Source organism: Lepus europaeus, chromosome 10, assembly GCF_033115175.1.
Source record: "Lepus europaeus isolate LE1 chromosome 10, mLepTim1.pri, whole genome shotgun sequence".
Classification (NCBI taxonomy): Eukaryota; Metazoa; Chordata; class Mammalia; order Lagomorpha; family Leporidae; genus Lepus; species Lepus europaeus.
In genome coordinates this window covers 8,336,635-8,353,454 of record NC_084836.1, presented here as the reverse complement: position 1 = coordinate 8,353,454, position 16,820 = coordinate 8,336,635, and the positions used below count along the sequence as shown (strand labels likewise).

Below are 16,820 nucleotides of genomic sequence, written 5' to 3'. Positions count from 1 at the left end.
GAGCAGCGACACACAGCCCCCACTCCCTGGGTGTGGCAATAGCAAACAGCGGCTGGGGACTGTCGGGCAGGCCAGGGTGGCAGGGGCCGGGAGCAGGCAGATGGCCACAGACATCCCACCTGTCCTCACAGAGCTCCTTACCAGCAAACAAAGGAATCCCAGGGCTGCCGGAGAGGCGCTGTCCAGCTGAGCCGGTGCAGGTGGAGGAGCCTGGTCCTGGGCCCAGCGGCCTGCTTGGAAAGAGCTCTGCCCAGAATCCATCCCTGGAGGCTGACTGGGGTCGGGGGCAACGGCCAGAGGTGTTTAAAACAAAGCAGGTGTCATCAAGACTCTGCCCACACAGCACGCATTGGTATGCCGCTGGCCAGTGAGCCGCAGGGTCAAGCTCGGGCTGACGCGGCATGGAAGGTACTGGACTCAATTGGCAGGAGGAGCGACTCATGGGTGGGGGCGGCTGCAGCTCCCCCTTGCCCCAATGGGACTCCCCTCTCCCATGCCTTGCGTCCCCTCCCCCACCCTGGATGGGCCCAGATGAGCCACCACCCCCTGTCCCCCTGCTGACCTCCCCTGCCACGCCCTGCAGTTGGATCTTTTAATCTTTGCCTTTTAGAGAGGTAAACTTCCTGTCTACCCTCTCAAGCCGCTGTCTCAGCTGCTACTGGAGAGGCTGCCCCAGCCCGTTTGCCCCCGGAAAACCAGCTCAGTCCCCCTCGGGAAAGAGGGAGACGGTGGTCCATGCGTGAGACCCTTTCCCTGCCGCCCTCGCTCCCTCCGACTCTGAGCCCCGCTGGCGCTGTCAGACTTCAGTGGGGCCCCGTGGGTGGGGAGAGTCCTTGCAGTGTGGAGTGAGGCCACCTCTCATCCACAGGCGCCCAGACCCTCAGTGGACGCCTGAGAGGGCGGCTGGTACTGAGCACCCGCTCCCTGTGACAGGTGGCATGAGAAGGTCTCTCAGCGGCCCCGCCCCCAGCAGGTAGCCTGTGGTGCTCGGAGATGGGGGGGGGAGGCAGCGGGGTGGATCTCGCGGTGGAGGTGGAGTGGTGGAGTGGGGTGGCCCCAGGTTTCCTTGGCCCGCAATTTACATCTTAGGAAATGGGGTGGGCATCCCAGCTCTGCTTCCAGCGTCCTGGGAGGCAGCAGATGACGACCCAAATGCTTGAGGCCCTGCCACCCGCAGGGGAAACCCAGATGGAGCTCCAAGCTCCTGGCTTTGACCTGGCCCTGCTGTTCCAGACATCTGGGAAGTGAGTCAGCAGGTGGAAGATCCCTGCCTGTCTCTGTCTTTCTCTCTGGCTTTCCAATTAAACAACGAATAAATGTGGTGACACACCGCAGAGAAAAATAAATAACTCACGCATCATTTCTGAAATTCCCCACTAATATTCCTGGGCCACGATGGATCATAGGTAACTAAAAACAAAACCAAAAAAAAGTGGATAAGGGGAGGTTATTGTATGTTAGTTACCATGATACTTCAAATGATTGGAATCCATTTATAGATCTATATAGACATTAAATATTTTACATAGATGGACTAAAGGCTCCCAGTAAAACATTCAATTCATCAACAAATTGAGTCACCGCCATGAGAGGAAAATCTCCCCCCCTCCCCGCTCGCATGTCCTTCCCTTGCAGCACAGGCCCCTCGGCAGGTGTCAGCCGGCAAGTTTGCCGTGCCAGGCCGGCCTCCTGTTCGCGAATGAAACACGTTTGTTCTGGAGCAAGACATCTGGATCTGAATCCCAGCTTCATGGCCTCGATTGGCACAGAGCTCTGGTGACACTGCCTGGCACAGGGTGGCGTCTCCGTGGAGGTCACCATCGCTGGAGTGCCTGGTGGGCCACAGGCGTTCCCTGAATATTAATTGGATGAATACCATCTCATTTTCTCATTGATTAGCTCTTTAAAAAAAGAAGAAGAAAAGGATGTCTTTATTTGAAAGAGTTACAGAGAGAGGAGGAGAGACAGAAAGATCTTCCAACCACTGATTCACTCCCCAAATGGCTGCAACGGCCAGGGCTGGGCCAGGCCAAAGCCAGAGCCAGGAGCTTCACCCAGGTCGCCCACGTGGGTGTAGGGGCCTGTGCACTTGGGCTGTCTTCCACTGCTTTCCCAGGCGCGTTATCAGGGAGCTGGATCAGAAGTGGAGCAGCTGGAACACACACCAGTGCACTTATGGGATGCCGGCATCCCAGGCAGCTGCTTCACCCACTGCGCGACAACGGGAGCCCCAAGGTGACCTCAGGCCACCCAGCAGGCCCCCAGCTGTCTTAGAGGAGTGCAGGTGTGTGTGGTTGTCAGCCTGACTGGGAGGGGCAGGGCAGGGCGGGGCTGGCGGGCACCCAGCGGACACCAGGCAGAGCCTCTGAATGCCCAGCGCACACACTGGACGTACACACGGCACACACTGGGCTCCACCCTGCAGGTGCCTGGGCAGTGTTCCAGGCCCAAGGTCGTCCTGAGTCCATCCAGATGGACGAAGCACGCTGTCCCGAGCCGGACAGCCAGGCCCCGACTTTGGGGGCCTGCTTCACACAGGCTCTGCGAAAACAAGGAAAAAGCTAAGACTCAGGAAAGGGGTCGCCAACCTGTTCCTAAGGCCCTGGTCTTGTGGCGTCTCTGGTGGGAGACGCGGCAAGGCGGCTGTCGTGGGGTCCCCCACGCGGGCCACAGGGGCCCGGCAGCGCAGTGCGAGACCCCCGGGAGTGAGGGGCAGGGTTGGGTTTTGAGGATAAGGAGACGTCCCCCAGGGAGGGCAGAGTGAGCGCAGTGCGTGCGCTGTGGGTGGCCTGGACCAACCCAGGTGCCGCACTTTCGAGCAGGAAGGGGCCACGCGCCTTGGGATCCCAGACTCACTCCCGCGGCTGCTGGATCTCCCTACACACCATTCCCCCCCGAAGGCCAACAGGCGCGGTTAAGCGCCCGAGCCTGAGGAGTCTCCGTGGGTTCCGACTGGTAAACTGAGGCACAGATCTAGAGACGTGGCCCTCTCAGCCAGAGCTGAGCGCATTCTTAGGAAAAAGTCCAGCTCCCAGATACGGAAACAGCAGAGCCACCGAGGAGAAATGTTCAGGACAGCTCGTTACAGTGTCTAGTAATTTCTAGTAATGTCTCAGTTCAAATGGACGCTGGCTCAGGGGTGACCTACTGTCCACCCTTTGATGCTGCGTTTGCTTTTCCTCTGAGAAACTAAGGATTTTGCCATTTTCTGCTCACCTCACCGGGTCTGCCTCCCCTCCCCGCCTAGCATCCGCGTCTCCACCTCTAAGGGACGCGATGGGTGTTTCAGGAATGTGCAACCAGGGCGTCTGTCCATAAAGCAGCTCGTGCCTGCGGTCTGCCGGGGACGTGAGAGCAGACCGTGCGCGCGCGCTCTTCCCGCTCCCCGCGGGCTTCTCCCGGCTTCACACACCTCCTCCTCCACCTGTGCCCGCGCCTGGGCCTTGTGCCGTGGCTCCGCCTCCTCACAGCTCCCTCACCCCAGGCTGCGAGCCCAACCCTCAGGGGTTCTTTTCATTCGGTGAAGCCGGGTGATTCCTGCGACCCACCCCCCTGGGAGGGCCAGCTGGAGGATGTGCCATCAAAGCAAAGAAGAATGTAAATCGGCCGAAAATCAATAATTCTAAATGCAGTGTCTGGTCCTATTGTCCCTTTAAGAGCTTTTCACTCCTGAGATTTTGCTGCTGTCCTCAATGCACGCTGTCTGGAAAGTTCATTCAAAATATGCGCCTCATCTGATCCCGGGCCGCCTCTCCGGTCGGCAGCTGAGGTCGGGAGGTGCCCTGGACCTGCGGAGAGCAGACAGCTCTGTAAGGACGCTCGCTCGTGGAGTCTCAGGACAGAGCAGCCCTCGGAGGCTGCCCCGGGCTTTCGCTGATTCTAGGTGTGAGGTGTCCGGCGCGGAACAGATCTCCCCAGGCAGACGAATCCATTAGTTCACGGGCGTTTATTGGGGTTCCGCTCCCGGGCGAGGTTCCCCGGTCCCAACAGAGCAACAGAGCGGGGGCCGGGGAAGTCGAGCGTCAGAGGTTGGGAGGGCTCCTTGTATAGATTCAGGGCCTGGGGGTTAAAGGTTGTGGCGGGTCTGACCCTCATTGGTTGACCTTTAGGCACCCGGGGGGACCTTGACAAGGACTTTCTTCCCCGGAAGTAGGCCTCTCCTTTCCCGGAAGTGTAGGCCTTCCCTCGTTGCGGATCCCAAAGCTACCATCCCGACCTTTTGATGGTAGGAAGGGGGCGACGATGAGTCTCTCTGGCTACTTCCTGCTGACTGGGGACATCGCCTACAGGGGCCCGCTGGGGGTATCTTGGGGCTCCTGACTTGTATACTACAGTGTCTAAGTGTTCACAGCAGGTGATAATGGATGAACCAAGGCCTTCAGCAGCCAGGCAGTCAACCAGATGCTTCTCCATCCATACATGCCTGTCCCTGTGGAGCCCCAAGATATCTTTCTCTTTCTTTCTTTTTTTTTTTTTCATGGAAACAATAATTAACAAAATATCTAGCAACAAGTATATGCTTTACATTTAAAAAATTAGTCCAAACAAAATAATTTGAAACATCTCTGATTTGGAAGTCTTAAAATGTTCTCTTGTATTTTATTTGAGGTTTTTTTTTGTCTTTGTTTCTGTTTCTGGTTTTTTTTTTTTTTTTTTACAAATTGTCACTGTACAAAGAGTTCAAATCGCCTCTAAAACTACTGCCTTAAAACTGTTGGCTTTAAGTAACAGAGGTATAATTTGAATTCACATCAGAGCTTTCTAAAATGGCAACAGTACAGGCATATGATTTTCTCCAGTCTCCAAAACGTGTTCTGGCTCTCCCCTGGCTGAGGAATACAAATCCAGACAGCTTCCTAATGCTGCCACAGTGCCCTAACGTTTTTTTTTTTTTTTTTTTTTTTTTTTTTTTTTTTTTTTTTTGACAGGCAGAGTGGACAGTGAGAGAGAGAGAGAGACAGAGAGAAAGGTCTTCCTTTTGCCATTGGTTCACCCTCCAATGGCCGCCGCGGCTGGCGCGCTGCGGCCGGCGCACCGCGCTGTTCCGATGGCAGGAGCCAGGTGCTTCTCCTGATCTCCCATGGGGTGCAGAGCCCAAACACTTGGGCCATCCTCCACTGCACTCCCTGGCCACAGCAGAGAGCTGGCCTGGAAGAGGGGCAACCGGGACAGGATCGGTGCCCCGACCGGGACTAGAACCCGGTGTGCCGGCGCCACAAGGCGGAGGATTAACCTGTTGAGCCACGGCGCCGGCCGGCCCTAACGTGTTTTGACAAAGGTTGGCATACTTCATTTTCTTTGCTGACTTTGATAACACTGGGCTGAATAGAAAATGAAGAAAATGAAGTCGATGGTAACTTGAACAGCAGTTAGTTAGCTCTGGACATGGAAGGTTCGGTAAAATTGATGACCATTCAGAATCAGGCTCTCAAAAGAAAAAGTGTTTCAAAATTAGGCCAAAAAAGCCTCCATTAAAGAAAAAATGCCAAGAATGAATTAAGTATTAAAGTTTATCTGTTCCTAGGCCTAGGAGACTATGAACAACACAAAGGAAACTGAAAAACTACATATAATTTAAAATGCATTTTTGCAGAAGTTTATAGGGTTGATAGAATGGCCTCTCTAAATTTTTAACTGATGTTTAAGATTTCGTAAGCGATTTATTATGTCACCATAGGAAGCCAATTCAATTAACTATATCCAGCTAGGAACAACTTCAGAAATGCCTTGAAAAAGGACAATGACAGAACCTGTAAATATGAAAAAGCTGTCTCCACATTTAGAGTATGTAATCTTACCTACCAAATGCCAATTCTTAAAACAGAAGACATCCCATCTTATTCAAGGTTAGCAGTAAAATAGAAATCTTAATAGAACTACATTGTTGCGGCCGGCGCCGTGGCTCAATAGGCTAATCCTCTGCCTTGCGGCGCCGGCACACCGGGTTCTAGTCCCGGTCGGGGCACCGATCCTATCCCGGTTGCCCCTCTTCCAGGCCAGCTCTCTGCTGTGGCCAGGGAGTGCAGTGGAGGATGGCCCAAGTTCTTGGGCCCTGCACCCCATGGGAGACCAGGAGAAGCACCTGGCTCCTGCCATGGGACCGGCGCGGTGCGCTGGCCGCAGCGCGCCTACCGCCGCGGCCATTGGAGGGTGAAGCAACGGCAAAAGGAAGACCTTTCTCTCTGTCTCTCTCTCTCTCACTGTCCACTCTGCCTGTCAAAAATTAAAAAAAAAAGAAAAAAAAACTACATTGTTGCGAAATATTGTCAATACTTCCCAAATGCACCGTTTATGCTATACCTCTGTTTTTTTATTTCCCTTATAATATTAAAATAATGAATAAATATGGTCTTTTAGTTAAAGTCTTAAGTGGAAATGTAAAATAAGGTAATTTTATTAACTCCTTGCTAGAACTGGCTTAAAATCTATTTACCAAATAAGAAATAGTAAACTTTTAAGTTTTACTCAGAAGGGAGATGAATTCTGATCCACTCCTAATGTCTACATAAAACATTTCATCACTTTAGTTTATAACATTTTTCTGGGAATATATTATTGTTGTACATCAGAAAAAATCCAACTACATAAATTATTATCTAAATGTTAACCTTTTGACAAAGGCAAAAAATTCCTTTGAAAAATCTAGAATAATCTGTTAAACAATTACCAGTGTTGTTCATTAAAAACTTATGCATAATCAATGCAGTTTTGCTGTATTTCACCTGTTACCAAAGCAAAAATGGGATGGTAAAATTTCCCAATGGAACATGTCAAAGAACAAGAACTGGAACACTGGTAACATTTCACTTGCCTTCTGACACCACTTTCCAGGACAAAAACAGTGACATGAACTTTTGCAGATTTTGAAATTTATAAATTCAAAAATGGTATTAAAAATTCAACTTAGGAGAAAAAAAGCAAAATATATCTAGTGGTATCCAAATTTCAAATAAAACCTCAACAGTAAGTATGGCTGATGTTTACTTCCAAACAGTCATTTTTCCATAAAATGTTGGCTGTGTCATAAGCAATCGCCTGTGCTTTCTGTCAACCGAGGTCTGCCGAAGTACAACACATTCCCTTGGTCAACTCAACTTCAGCTGAAGTGTCGAGCTAGGCGGGCAGATCTATAGTCAGCGCGAAGTTGTACAAAGGAGTGAAGTATGTTCTTGTCCAGGTTAGCAAGCTGTTCTCCTGAGCAGACTTGCTTTAAATTATCTGGGGCAACTACCAGAAGACTGCAAAGTGCATGCAGAGTATCAAAAAGATGTAAAACCATTGGAATCTTGAAGTCTTTGGCACACTTTCTATATTCAGCTACATCACAAATTGCTAACATGACACCCATACAACTGCAGGAATATTGTTGAAGATGTTCATAAATAAGTCGATGAAAACGTACTCCAAGTTCCATCAAAACTGTATCCACATTCTTTCCATCCATGGAATTTGTTATCTTTTCTACTTGTTTTCTTACATAAGCACAGACTTTTACACAGGCATTAGTATACTGAATCAAAACATTGTTTTCATCCTCTGGCTTAAAATCTGTTTTCTTTTGTTCTGCAGCGAAGATATGCTTCATCTGTCCAATCATACAATTTAATGTCCTATCAATACCAGTATCCAATTTCATCTCCATTTGTTCAATTATTTCTTTTTTCTTCTGAAGGCATTCAGATAACTTAGGAGAAGAGCTTATTAGTGGCATAAGGTGATCATTAAACTGCTTGTCAAAAGGATGAAAAATAGTATTGGCTTGTTGCACAACATCCAAAAAATACAGATTTGCATTCCTAGAATCTGAAGAAGGAATTCCGGCAAGTCCTGTTTCCAAAGCATAATCAATATGGTAAAAATTCTAAAGGCATTCCTTGGTAAATCAGAAGGATCAGAGAGCCTATGACATCTTTCAAAGGCTTGTTTGGTTTCTTGTAAAAGATTAACCACCACTTCTTGGGATAGGAAAGTTTCCCCATGGGTATCAATACTTGGCCCCAGTGGTAAGTTGGTACGTTGTCTAATTCTCTCTTTCAAATCCTGAATACCTCCTGTGCCAATGGATCTCTTTTGATGATTTTTTGAATCATAATAACGCTGTAGGATCGTAGCACTTCTGCTTTTCAGATATCCAGTCTCCACTTCAGTATAGTTCTCCAAATAGGAAATGAAAATGGATTTGATAAGCTTAGACAAGAAAGTCTGTTTATCAGTACCCAAATTAAACTCCATCAACTTGCTGGAAAGATTGGTGGTTCTTGTATATAGATCATAGAGGTTTTTGAGATACTGCTCTGCATCAGATTTCCTACATTCTTCTAACTGGGCTTTCACAAAACCCTGTAATTTGATTTCAAATACGTTTTGGATCAGTTTAGCAAGTACTGTTTCTGGATTACTAAAGATATCTCCAACTTGTTTGTTTACACGTTGACAGAGCATTGCTGCATCTTCAAATATATCATTTCCCATGGAAGCACCCTCCTGGCATTGCTTTACATAAACATCAACACAATGGGAATAACCCTTAAAATGCAGTAAAACCGCTGCTACTTCTCTCACTCTGGAGATGTCACCTCTTCTTTGAGCACTGGTAAACTCCCGAATCAGCTGGCATTCTAAATCATGATATTTACTTGCAATTTTGGATTTTACTTCTGAAAATCTATCAAAAGGTAACTCCTGGGCAAGTAGGTGCAACTTCTGGATGATGTCTGCTGCCTCCTTTATCTTTTCAGAATTTGTAAAAACATCCGATTTCAATTCTCCATCTAGAAACTCATTAAAATATTTCATCAACTTCTGAGCCTCCACTGCCCGCTGTCTGGGCGTGTTTACCCCCTCCAGTTGGTCTCCAAGGTGACAGACTTTGGTTGCCACATAGCTAATGTGCTCATGAGTTCTTGGAAATGCTTTTCTGGAGCTCCTGCACCCTCCTGGCGAATTCCTTGGCTTCTTTCTGACATTGTTGCTCTAATTTCTCTGAAGCCTTTCATCCATTATCTGGAGTTCTTGAATGTGATTTATAAATTCTTCTGATAATCTTTTGGGATCACAAGCTTCAGGTCCACCTCTAGAGCCTCCTCCTGGGGTTCTCCACACAAGACGTTCAATGTACTCACCTGCCACAAAAGGCTCCTCGGAGAGCTCGGCCGTCGTGGCCATCCCGGCCGGCTGGATCGCCCCGCGCTGGCCGCCGACTTGGCTTCACATGCTGCGCCCCCGAGGCGCCGCGCTCAGGTTCCCCGCTCCCCTCAGAGCCCAGGCGGGGCGGCAGGGCGGCCATGAAGCGAAGCAGCAGACACCTGTCAGCTCGCCCGCGCCGCTCCCATTGTCCGATATCTCTCTCTCTCTCTCTCTCTCTCTCTCTCTCTCTCTCTCTCTCTCTCCCGCCCTGCCTTTCTGTAACTCTGCCTCTCAAATTAATTAATTAATCTTTGTAAATAATCATCTTGCAGAGACAGGGCGGGCACTTCGCCTCGAACGTAAGATGTCTGCGTCCCGAATCGGTGCCCGGGATTGCCATCAGCTCTGCTCCCGGCTCCTGCTCCTGCAGCGGCAGACCCCGGGAGGCAGCATCGAGGGCTCCAGTCCTGGGCCTCCTGCCACCCACGGGAGACACACAGATCGAGGCCCAGGCTTCAGCCTCACCCAGCCCAGCCCTGGCCACAGTGGATGTTGGAGGCGTGGACCAGTGGACAAGAGCTCGCCCTCTGTCTGTCTCTGTGTGCTTTTCAAATAAACGGGGAAAACTTGTAAGATCCATTACTGAAAAGTACAAAACCTCACTAAGGTTAAAACAACCTGATTAGAGGGAGAGCTACACCGTGTTTGTGGATGAGAAGACTCAATACCAGAATGTTGATCCACAGATCCACGCAGTCAATCCCAGCCAAGTTCTCAGGGTCAGCGTCAACTCTTCCGCACCCTTGTGGTAGCCCCAGGCTGCACGCCCTTCCTGTGTTTCAGGCGGGGCACAGGGGTTCCTGGGGGTGTGAGGGAGCAGGTGGGCAGCCTCTCTGTCTAGCGGAACAGCCGGCTCACCTCCCTGATGGGAAGCTGCCACCGAGCCTGCAGCTGCTGGGCCGTCCCCAAATCAGCCTGGAACTTGTCCGGCCCAGGAAGGCACCCCCTGGACGCCCGGCAGCGCACGCCCTCACAGAGATGGCTCAACCCGCCCGGCCACTGCTGGATGTCAGCTTCCTAGAAGAAACCCCGTAGGAAATCGTTCCCATCCACCAGAGTTCTGCCCCCGGCTGCACCCTGCGTTGCCCACCCAGCGTGTCCCCAGGAGTGCTTGTACAATGTGCACGCTCACTGTGCTTCTTGGAGAATGCCACACAGGCTGAGCCCTGCTGGTCCCTGTCCCAGGGCCCAGTGAGTCTTGGTTTCCATGGAGTTTAAGCGAGCTGCACAGCTGGGCGTGGGGGCCCAGGATTTCAGCCGCACCTTTGCCTCTGCTCCATCACTCCCACATCGGAGATAAAATCCTGGTGGAAACCGGGCACATCTATAAAACATTGAGTTTTGAGAAAAACATCAGACTTGTGGAATATAGCTAAAATTGTATGAGGATACTTTACAATGTGAGGGGGGGGGCGGTGTTGTGGGCCGGCGGGTTGAGCCGTCATCCCATATCAGAGTGCTGGTTCGAGTCCCAGCAGCTGCACTCTGCTTCCTAGTGGTGCCTGCCAGGAGGCAGCTCAAGTTCTTGAGTTCCTGCAACCCACTTGAGAGCCCCAGATGGAGCTCCCGGCTCCTGGCTTCAGCCAAGTCCTGGGCTGTTGCGGCCATCTGGGGAGTGACCCAGCAGATGGGTGATCTGTCAGCCTGTCTGCCTCTATCACTCTACCTTTCAAAGAAATAAATCTTTAGAAAAAAAAAAGTTATGGGAAAACGGAATTAAAGGTAAGTTTATTTTGGTGCGACACATTTGTGAAATCCATGCATAGTTTTTGACAGTGTGGATTTTCCAAGAACTTTTTGAACACTTCATACTTAAGAGAATTTTGGTGTCACTAAATGCATACATTAAAAATGAAAAAATGGGCCAGTGCTGCTGCTCACTAGGCTAATCCTCTGCCTACGGCGCTGGTACTCCAGGTTCTAGTCCCGATTGGGGCACCGGATTCTGTCCCAGTTGCTCCTCTTCCAGTCCAGCTCTCTGCTGTAGCCTGGGAAGGCAGTGGAGGATGGCCCAAGTGCTTGGGCCCTGCACCCGCGTGGGAGACCAGGAGAAGCACCTGGCTCCTGGCTTCGGATCTGCGCAGCATGCCGGCAGTGGCGGCCATTGGAGGGTGAACCAACGGCAAAAGGAAGACCTTTCTCTCTCTCTCTCTGTCCACTCTGCCTGTCAAAAAAAAAAAAAAAAAAAAAAAAAAAAAGAAAAAGAAAAGAAAGAAAGAAAATTGGATGTTAAAAGTTTAAGTGAAAAAATGTTTAAGTGATGCATTCAACAAGTGAGAAGGATGAATAAGAGTTAGCAAAAGCAAAACCTAGTGCTTCGTAGAGAACAATAAAGCTGAAAAATCTCTACAAACAGTGAAAAAGCAAAAACCATCTCCATGTGTAGAAAAATAACATAGCTACAGAGACTGTGAGAAGTCAGAAGCGAATACCATAAACGCAGCCGTGCCCACCGATCGGAGACGTGAGGAAAGTGCACGCCTTTCTGGAAGGAAAAATGGTAATAGTGACACTGAGGGGATGAGGCTCAGGAAGTGACGCATCTTCCAAAAGGAAATTAGTGTCCACACCAACAGCGACACCAAAGCAGCAGCCCTGGGGCTTTGCGGGGCGCTCACTTCCCTGTCAGGACTGGAGCTGAGCTGTCACAGAAATAGGAAAAGTGTTCAATCTCCCCGGATGATCTCGATTCAAAACTGAGTAAGGGGGCCGGCGCCGCGGCTCAACAGGCTAATCCTCCGCCTTGCGGTGCCGGCACACCGGGTTCTAGTCCCAAGTCCGGGCACCGGATTCTGTCCCGGTTGCCCCTCTTCCAGGCCAGCTCTCTGCTGTGGCCCAGGAGTGCAGTGGAGGATGGCCCAAGTGCTTGGACCCTGCACCCCATGGGAGACCAGGAGAAGCACCTGACTCCCGGCTTCGGATCAGTGCGGTGCGCCAGCCACAGCGACCCTTGGAGGGTGAACCAACGGTAAAGGAAGACCTTTCTCTCTGTCTCTCTTTCTCACTGTCCACTCTGCCTGTCAAAAAAAAAAAAATTTTTTTTTGAGTAAGTGGCTGGCGCTGTGGCACAGTGGGTTAACGCCCTGGCCTGAAGCGCCGGCATCCCATATGGGCGCTGGTTCTAGACCCGGCTGCTCCACTTCTGATCCAGCTCTCTGCTATGGCCTGGGAAAGCAGAGGAAGATGGCCCAAGTCCTTGGGCCCCTGCACCCATGTGGGAGACCTGGAAGAAGCTCCTGGCTCCTGGCTTCCGATCAACTCGACTCCAGCCATTGAGGACATTAGGGGAGTGAACCAGCAGATGAGAGCTCTCCCTCCCTCTCTCTCTCTCTCTCCCTCTCCCTCTCCCTCCCCTCTCCCTCCCCTCTCCCTCTGCCTCTGCCTCTGTAACTCTGTGGATGTTGCAAGCATTGGGGAGAGGGAACCAGTGGATAAAAGATTCTCTGTGCGTCTGTCTTTCAGATAAACAAAATGGAAAGACACAATGATAGGCTGTTGTCACAGCCACTGTTCGGCCTGGTACTGTGGTCCGAGCCAGGGCCCTGAACTACAACAGAACACACCAGGGTGGAAGACTGCAAAAGAACAGAAATACCTAGGGAAGTAGACAAGCTCTCAGCAAGGGTGGGAGGTCGAAGGTAAACACAGGAAAATTCATGGTGTTCCCGGCGCCAGCAGCAAAGCCTTTTAAAAGCAGACGAAGGCTGCAGCACCGCCCGGAGAGGTCCATTCCGGAGCCTTCCCTGGACGGGAGGGCACAGCGGCTGATCCCACCAGGGCTGGGGGGGGGCGGTGACAGCTGGGGGCACAGGTGGCTTCCTCTCCTCTGGGCCATCCTGGAAGATGCGCAGGTGGACTAATGTCAGCCACTGGGTGCTGAGCGAGAGCGAGTCCCCAAGGATACCAGAGGGCTCCCCCGACCTGCGTCCTGCGTCCGAGCAGCCACCCCAAGAGGAGGAAGCAGCTTCGTATTAGGATGTGGTTATCAGCCGAGAGGGGAGAGCAGGGACCACAGCTGCGCGGGAAGATGGTCCCTGCCTCTGGAGACAAAGGAATTCAGATCTGTAGCAGATCTAGGGCAACATAATATCCACTTCATGCTGTGGGTTGTAACACAGCGTGGCTGTCACCTTCTGTACTCTTGTCTTCCTTTGCAATATTCCTTAACTGAAAACAAAGTTGAGAGGGAAGATTGACGTCATTCCAGATACGGGGCTGGGAAAGAGCTGGCACAGGAGGGCAGGGCTGCTATCCCGGCAAGCACCCCGGGTACGAGGCTGTGCGGTTCCAGACACCAGCTGGGATGGGATCGGGCCCCACCGTGCCCCGAAGCGACTGAGCCAGCTCAGAGCTCAGACCGCCATGAACCTGTGTGCACCTGTTCACGTCTTCCGACGGCAGGTGTGGCCAGAGTGCCCTGGGCTCCATGTGAGGTGATGCTTTGGGGGTGATGCTAATGGGGCATTTGGACCCAGAGGGACCCCAGAGTGTGCCCGGGGTATGACTGGAGCCCTGGAGCAGCTGGCTATTGTCCAGCCCTTCCTGGTGATATCAAAACAGCAGACAAACCCCAGAACAATCACTGTTTCTGTGTCTCCCACCTCCCCCTCCCTTCTTCCAGATCCTATAGAAGGATTTTTGGAGAAACAAAAGAGGGAGCTAAATTCTGGGGGGAAGAGCACGCGGCCCCTAACCCCATGGACACCCCTCTCTGCTCAGCCCTCTGCCCTTTTCCTGCCTTCTCAAATCCCACCCTGCCGCACAGCCCCCTCCTCTCACCCCCAGCTCCAAGAAAGCCCCTCCGAAGTGTGGCGGCTCCATTCTCCCCGGGTTGTCCTCCCCTAACCTGCACCCCAGCTTCCTCCTGAGCCCCCGAGGCCTGCCCAGGCCCCTCCACACCCTCCACCAGCGCTGGGCCCCAAGCCCTGAGAGGAATAGGGGTGTCGTGGACCCCACCCTGGCATCCTAGGGAAGCCCCTCCCCCAGAAGCCTGATGGAGAATGACTGCCGGTGTTACCAAAGGCTCGTCCGTCCTGGGGCGAATCCAGTGACAAGACAAGGACTGAGGGAAGGCAAGTCTGATCTTGAGCACCACTGCACACCAGAAAGCGTATGGATTTTTTTTTTTTTAAATTTTTGACAGGCAGAGTGGACAGTGAGAGAGAGATAGAGAGAAAGGTCTTCCTTTTGCCGTTGGTTCACCCTCCAATGGCCGCCGTGGTAGGCGCGCTGTGGCCGGCGCAACGTGCTGATCCGATGGCAGGAGCCAGGTGCTTCTCCTGGTCTCCCATGGGGTGCAGGGCCCAAGGACTTGGGCCATCCTCCACTGCACTCCCTGGCCACAGCAGAGAGCTGGCCTGGAAGAGGGGCAACCGGGACAGGATCGGTGCCCCAACCGGGACTAGAACCCGGTGTGCCAGCGCCGCAAGGTGGAGGATTAGCCTAGTGAGCCGCGGCGCTGGCCAAAAAGCATATGGATATTAGCGGCAAAGTAGCTGTGCCCAATGTCCGAGCACCTGTGGGTGCCGAGGTCAGCCCAGCGTCGGAGCACTGTGAGTGCCGAGGTTAGCCCTGCTCCTGTTGGGCTGCTCTACTCTGCCTGTGAGAGCAGTCCAGATAAGAGTTAAAGCATCCCCACAGAACAAGCGAAAGGGGAAGCCAACCACGTAACCTTGACAGTGCTCTGTCCCAGCGGCCCCGAGAGCATCATTTGTCTGGACGCAGTGTGTAGAGCGTGCACCGTGGGAATCTGCCGCCCTGCAGCTGATGACGGTGAGAACTGAGACCAGACCCCTGTCGCGCACAGGCAGGCCCCAGCCTCTCGCCATCCCCCTCGGCCCACGGTGTCCCCACCGGTCCTTTACCGGAAGGAGCTCACTGACCGGAGGGAGCGGCCCCGCTGGCCCTGCAGGGTTCTGATGCCCGCACTCAAGGCGCCATAGCTCCCCCAAGGCATAACCCTTGCTGACCGGTCCTGTCCAGAGGGGTTTGTGGGCATTCCAGGCCGGGGGCAGAAGGTGACTGCCGCTCACATGCAGCCCCCAGACCAACCCGAGCCACCCGGCCATCACACCTTCCCTAAGTGCACAGTTTCACCAACCAAGCAAAGGAAGGCCACGAGCGCCGTGGACCAGCCGGGAACGTGGACACGAGCTGACCACACAGCCCCGACCGCAGTCTATAGGAATGAGAACCTTCTCCTCTAACCCCTCGGGAGGCCCGGGAAGTAAGCAGTGGCTGCCCGGCTCCTTGCTCTGCGCTGTGCCAGGCACACCTCCCGGCTATACCACCCCGTGTCAGTGGCTGGCTTTCTGCACCGCGAGCGAGCGGACCCAGGTTTGGGGGTTCTGTAGCAGCTCCTCCAGCTAGTTTGGGGGTGTTGCTCTGCAACAGATGTGACCCCTGTAGTGTTCATGTTACCCTGCACCCAGCTACGCCAGCAATCCTCACCATAGGAGACACACCCAGTGACAGTGCAAGTGTGTGTGTGTGCGTGTGTGTGTGGTTAGAAATCCGTGGGCGGGGCCGGCACTTGGCCTTCTGGGTAGTGGGGAGAAGATGCTATTTTTTTTCCCAGAAACTTTTAATTTAAGGAATACAAACCTCATGCATTTCTTTTTCTTTTTTAAAAAATTATTTTTATTTATTTGAAAGACAGAATTACAGAGAGAGGTAGAGCCAGAGAGAGAGAGAGAGAGAGAGAGAGTTCTTCCATCCATTGGTTCACTCCCCAAATGACCACCACAGCCAGACCTGTGCTGATCCGAAGCCAGGAGCCAGGAGTTTCTTCCAGATCTCCCACATGGGTGCAGGGGCCCAAGGACTTGGGCCATCTTCCTCTGCTTTCCCAGGCCATAGCAGAGAGCTGGGTTGGAAGAGGAGCAGCCAGGACTTGAACCGGTGCCCATATGGGATGCCAGAACTGCAGGCTGGGGCTTTAACCGGCTCCGCCACAGCGCTGGCCCCTCACGCATTTCATCTTTAGGAATATGGTGATTCTTCCTACCACACTTGCCCTCCCACCCACACTCCCACTCCTTCCCTCCTCCCTCTCCTATTCTCATTTTTATTTTTTAAAAGATTTTATTTATTTTATTTGAAAGGTAGAGTTACAGACAGTGAGAGGGAGAAACAAAGAGAAAAGTCTTCCTTCTGCTGGTTCACTCCTCAAATGGCCACAATGGCTGGATCTGTGCTGATCCGAAGCCAGGAGCCAGGAGCTTCTTCCCAGTCTTCCACATGGGTGCCGGGGCCCAAGCACCTGGGACATCCTTTACTGCTTTCCCAGGCCACAGCAGAGAACTGGATCAGAAGTGGAGCAGCTGGGACTTGAACCAGTGCCCATATGGGATGCCAGCACTGCAGGTGGAGGATTAACCTATTGTGCCACAGTGCCGGTCCCTCCCATTTTTATTTTTTACTAAGATCTATTTTCAGTTAACTTTATACACATATGGTTAACTCTATACTATATAAAATTGTATGAAAAAAACAAAAGTTCCTCCACATCGAGACAAGGGCTGTTCAAAGTCATCACAGCTCGAAGCACCAGTTTCACTTCTGCAGATGATCTTTTAGGTGCTCTGTTGGTTTTCACAGACTGGGGAGAAGACACTATTTCGGGACTTGTGCGC

At 52.0% G+C, this 16,820-nt stretch overlaps 1 protein-coding gene across 1 annotated transcript; it reads right to left on the bottom strand.

Annotated features, from left to right (window-relative positions):
• Positions 1 to 6,486: 6,486 nt before the first annotated feature.
• On the bottom strand, positions 6,487 to 9,165 carry LOC133767529 (exocyst complex component 5-like). The gene is given in 4 exon segments (XM_062201950.1): positions 6,487 to 7,854; positions 7,857 to 8,911; positions 8,913 to 8,985; positions 8,988 to 9,165. Coding segments are annotated over 4 exon segments (2,064 nt in total). The 3' UTR covers positions 6,487 to 7,096.
• Positions 9,166 to 16,820: the final 7,655 nt, after the last annotated feature.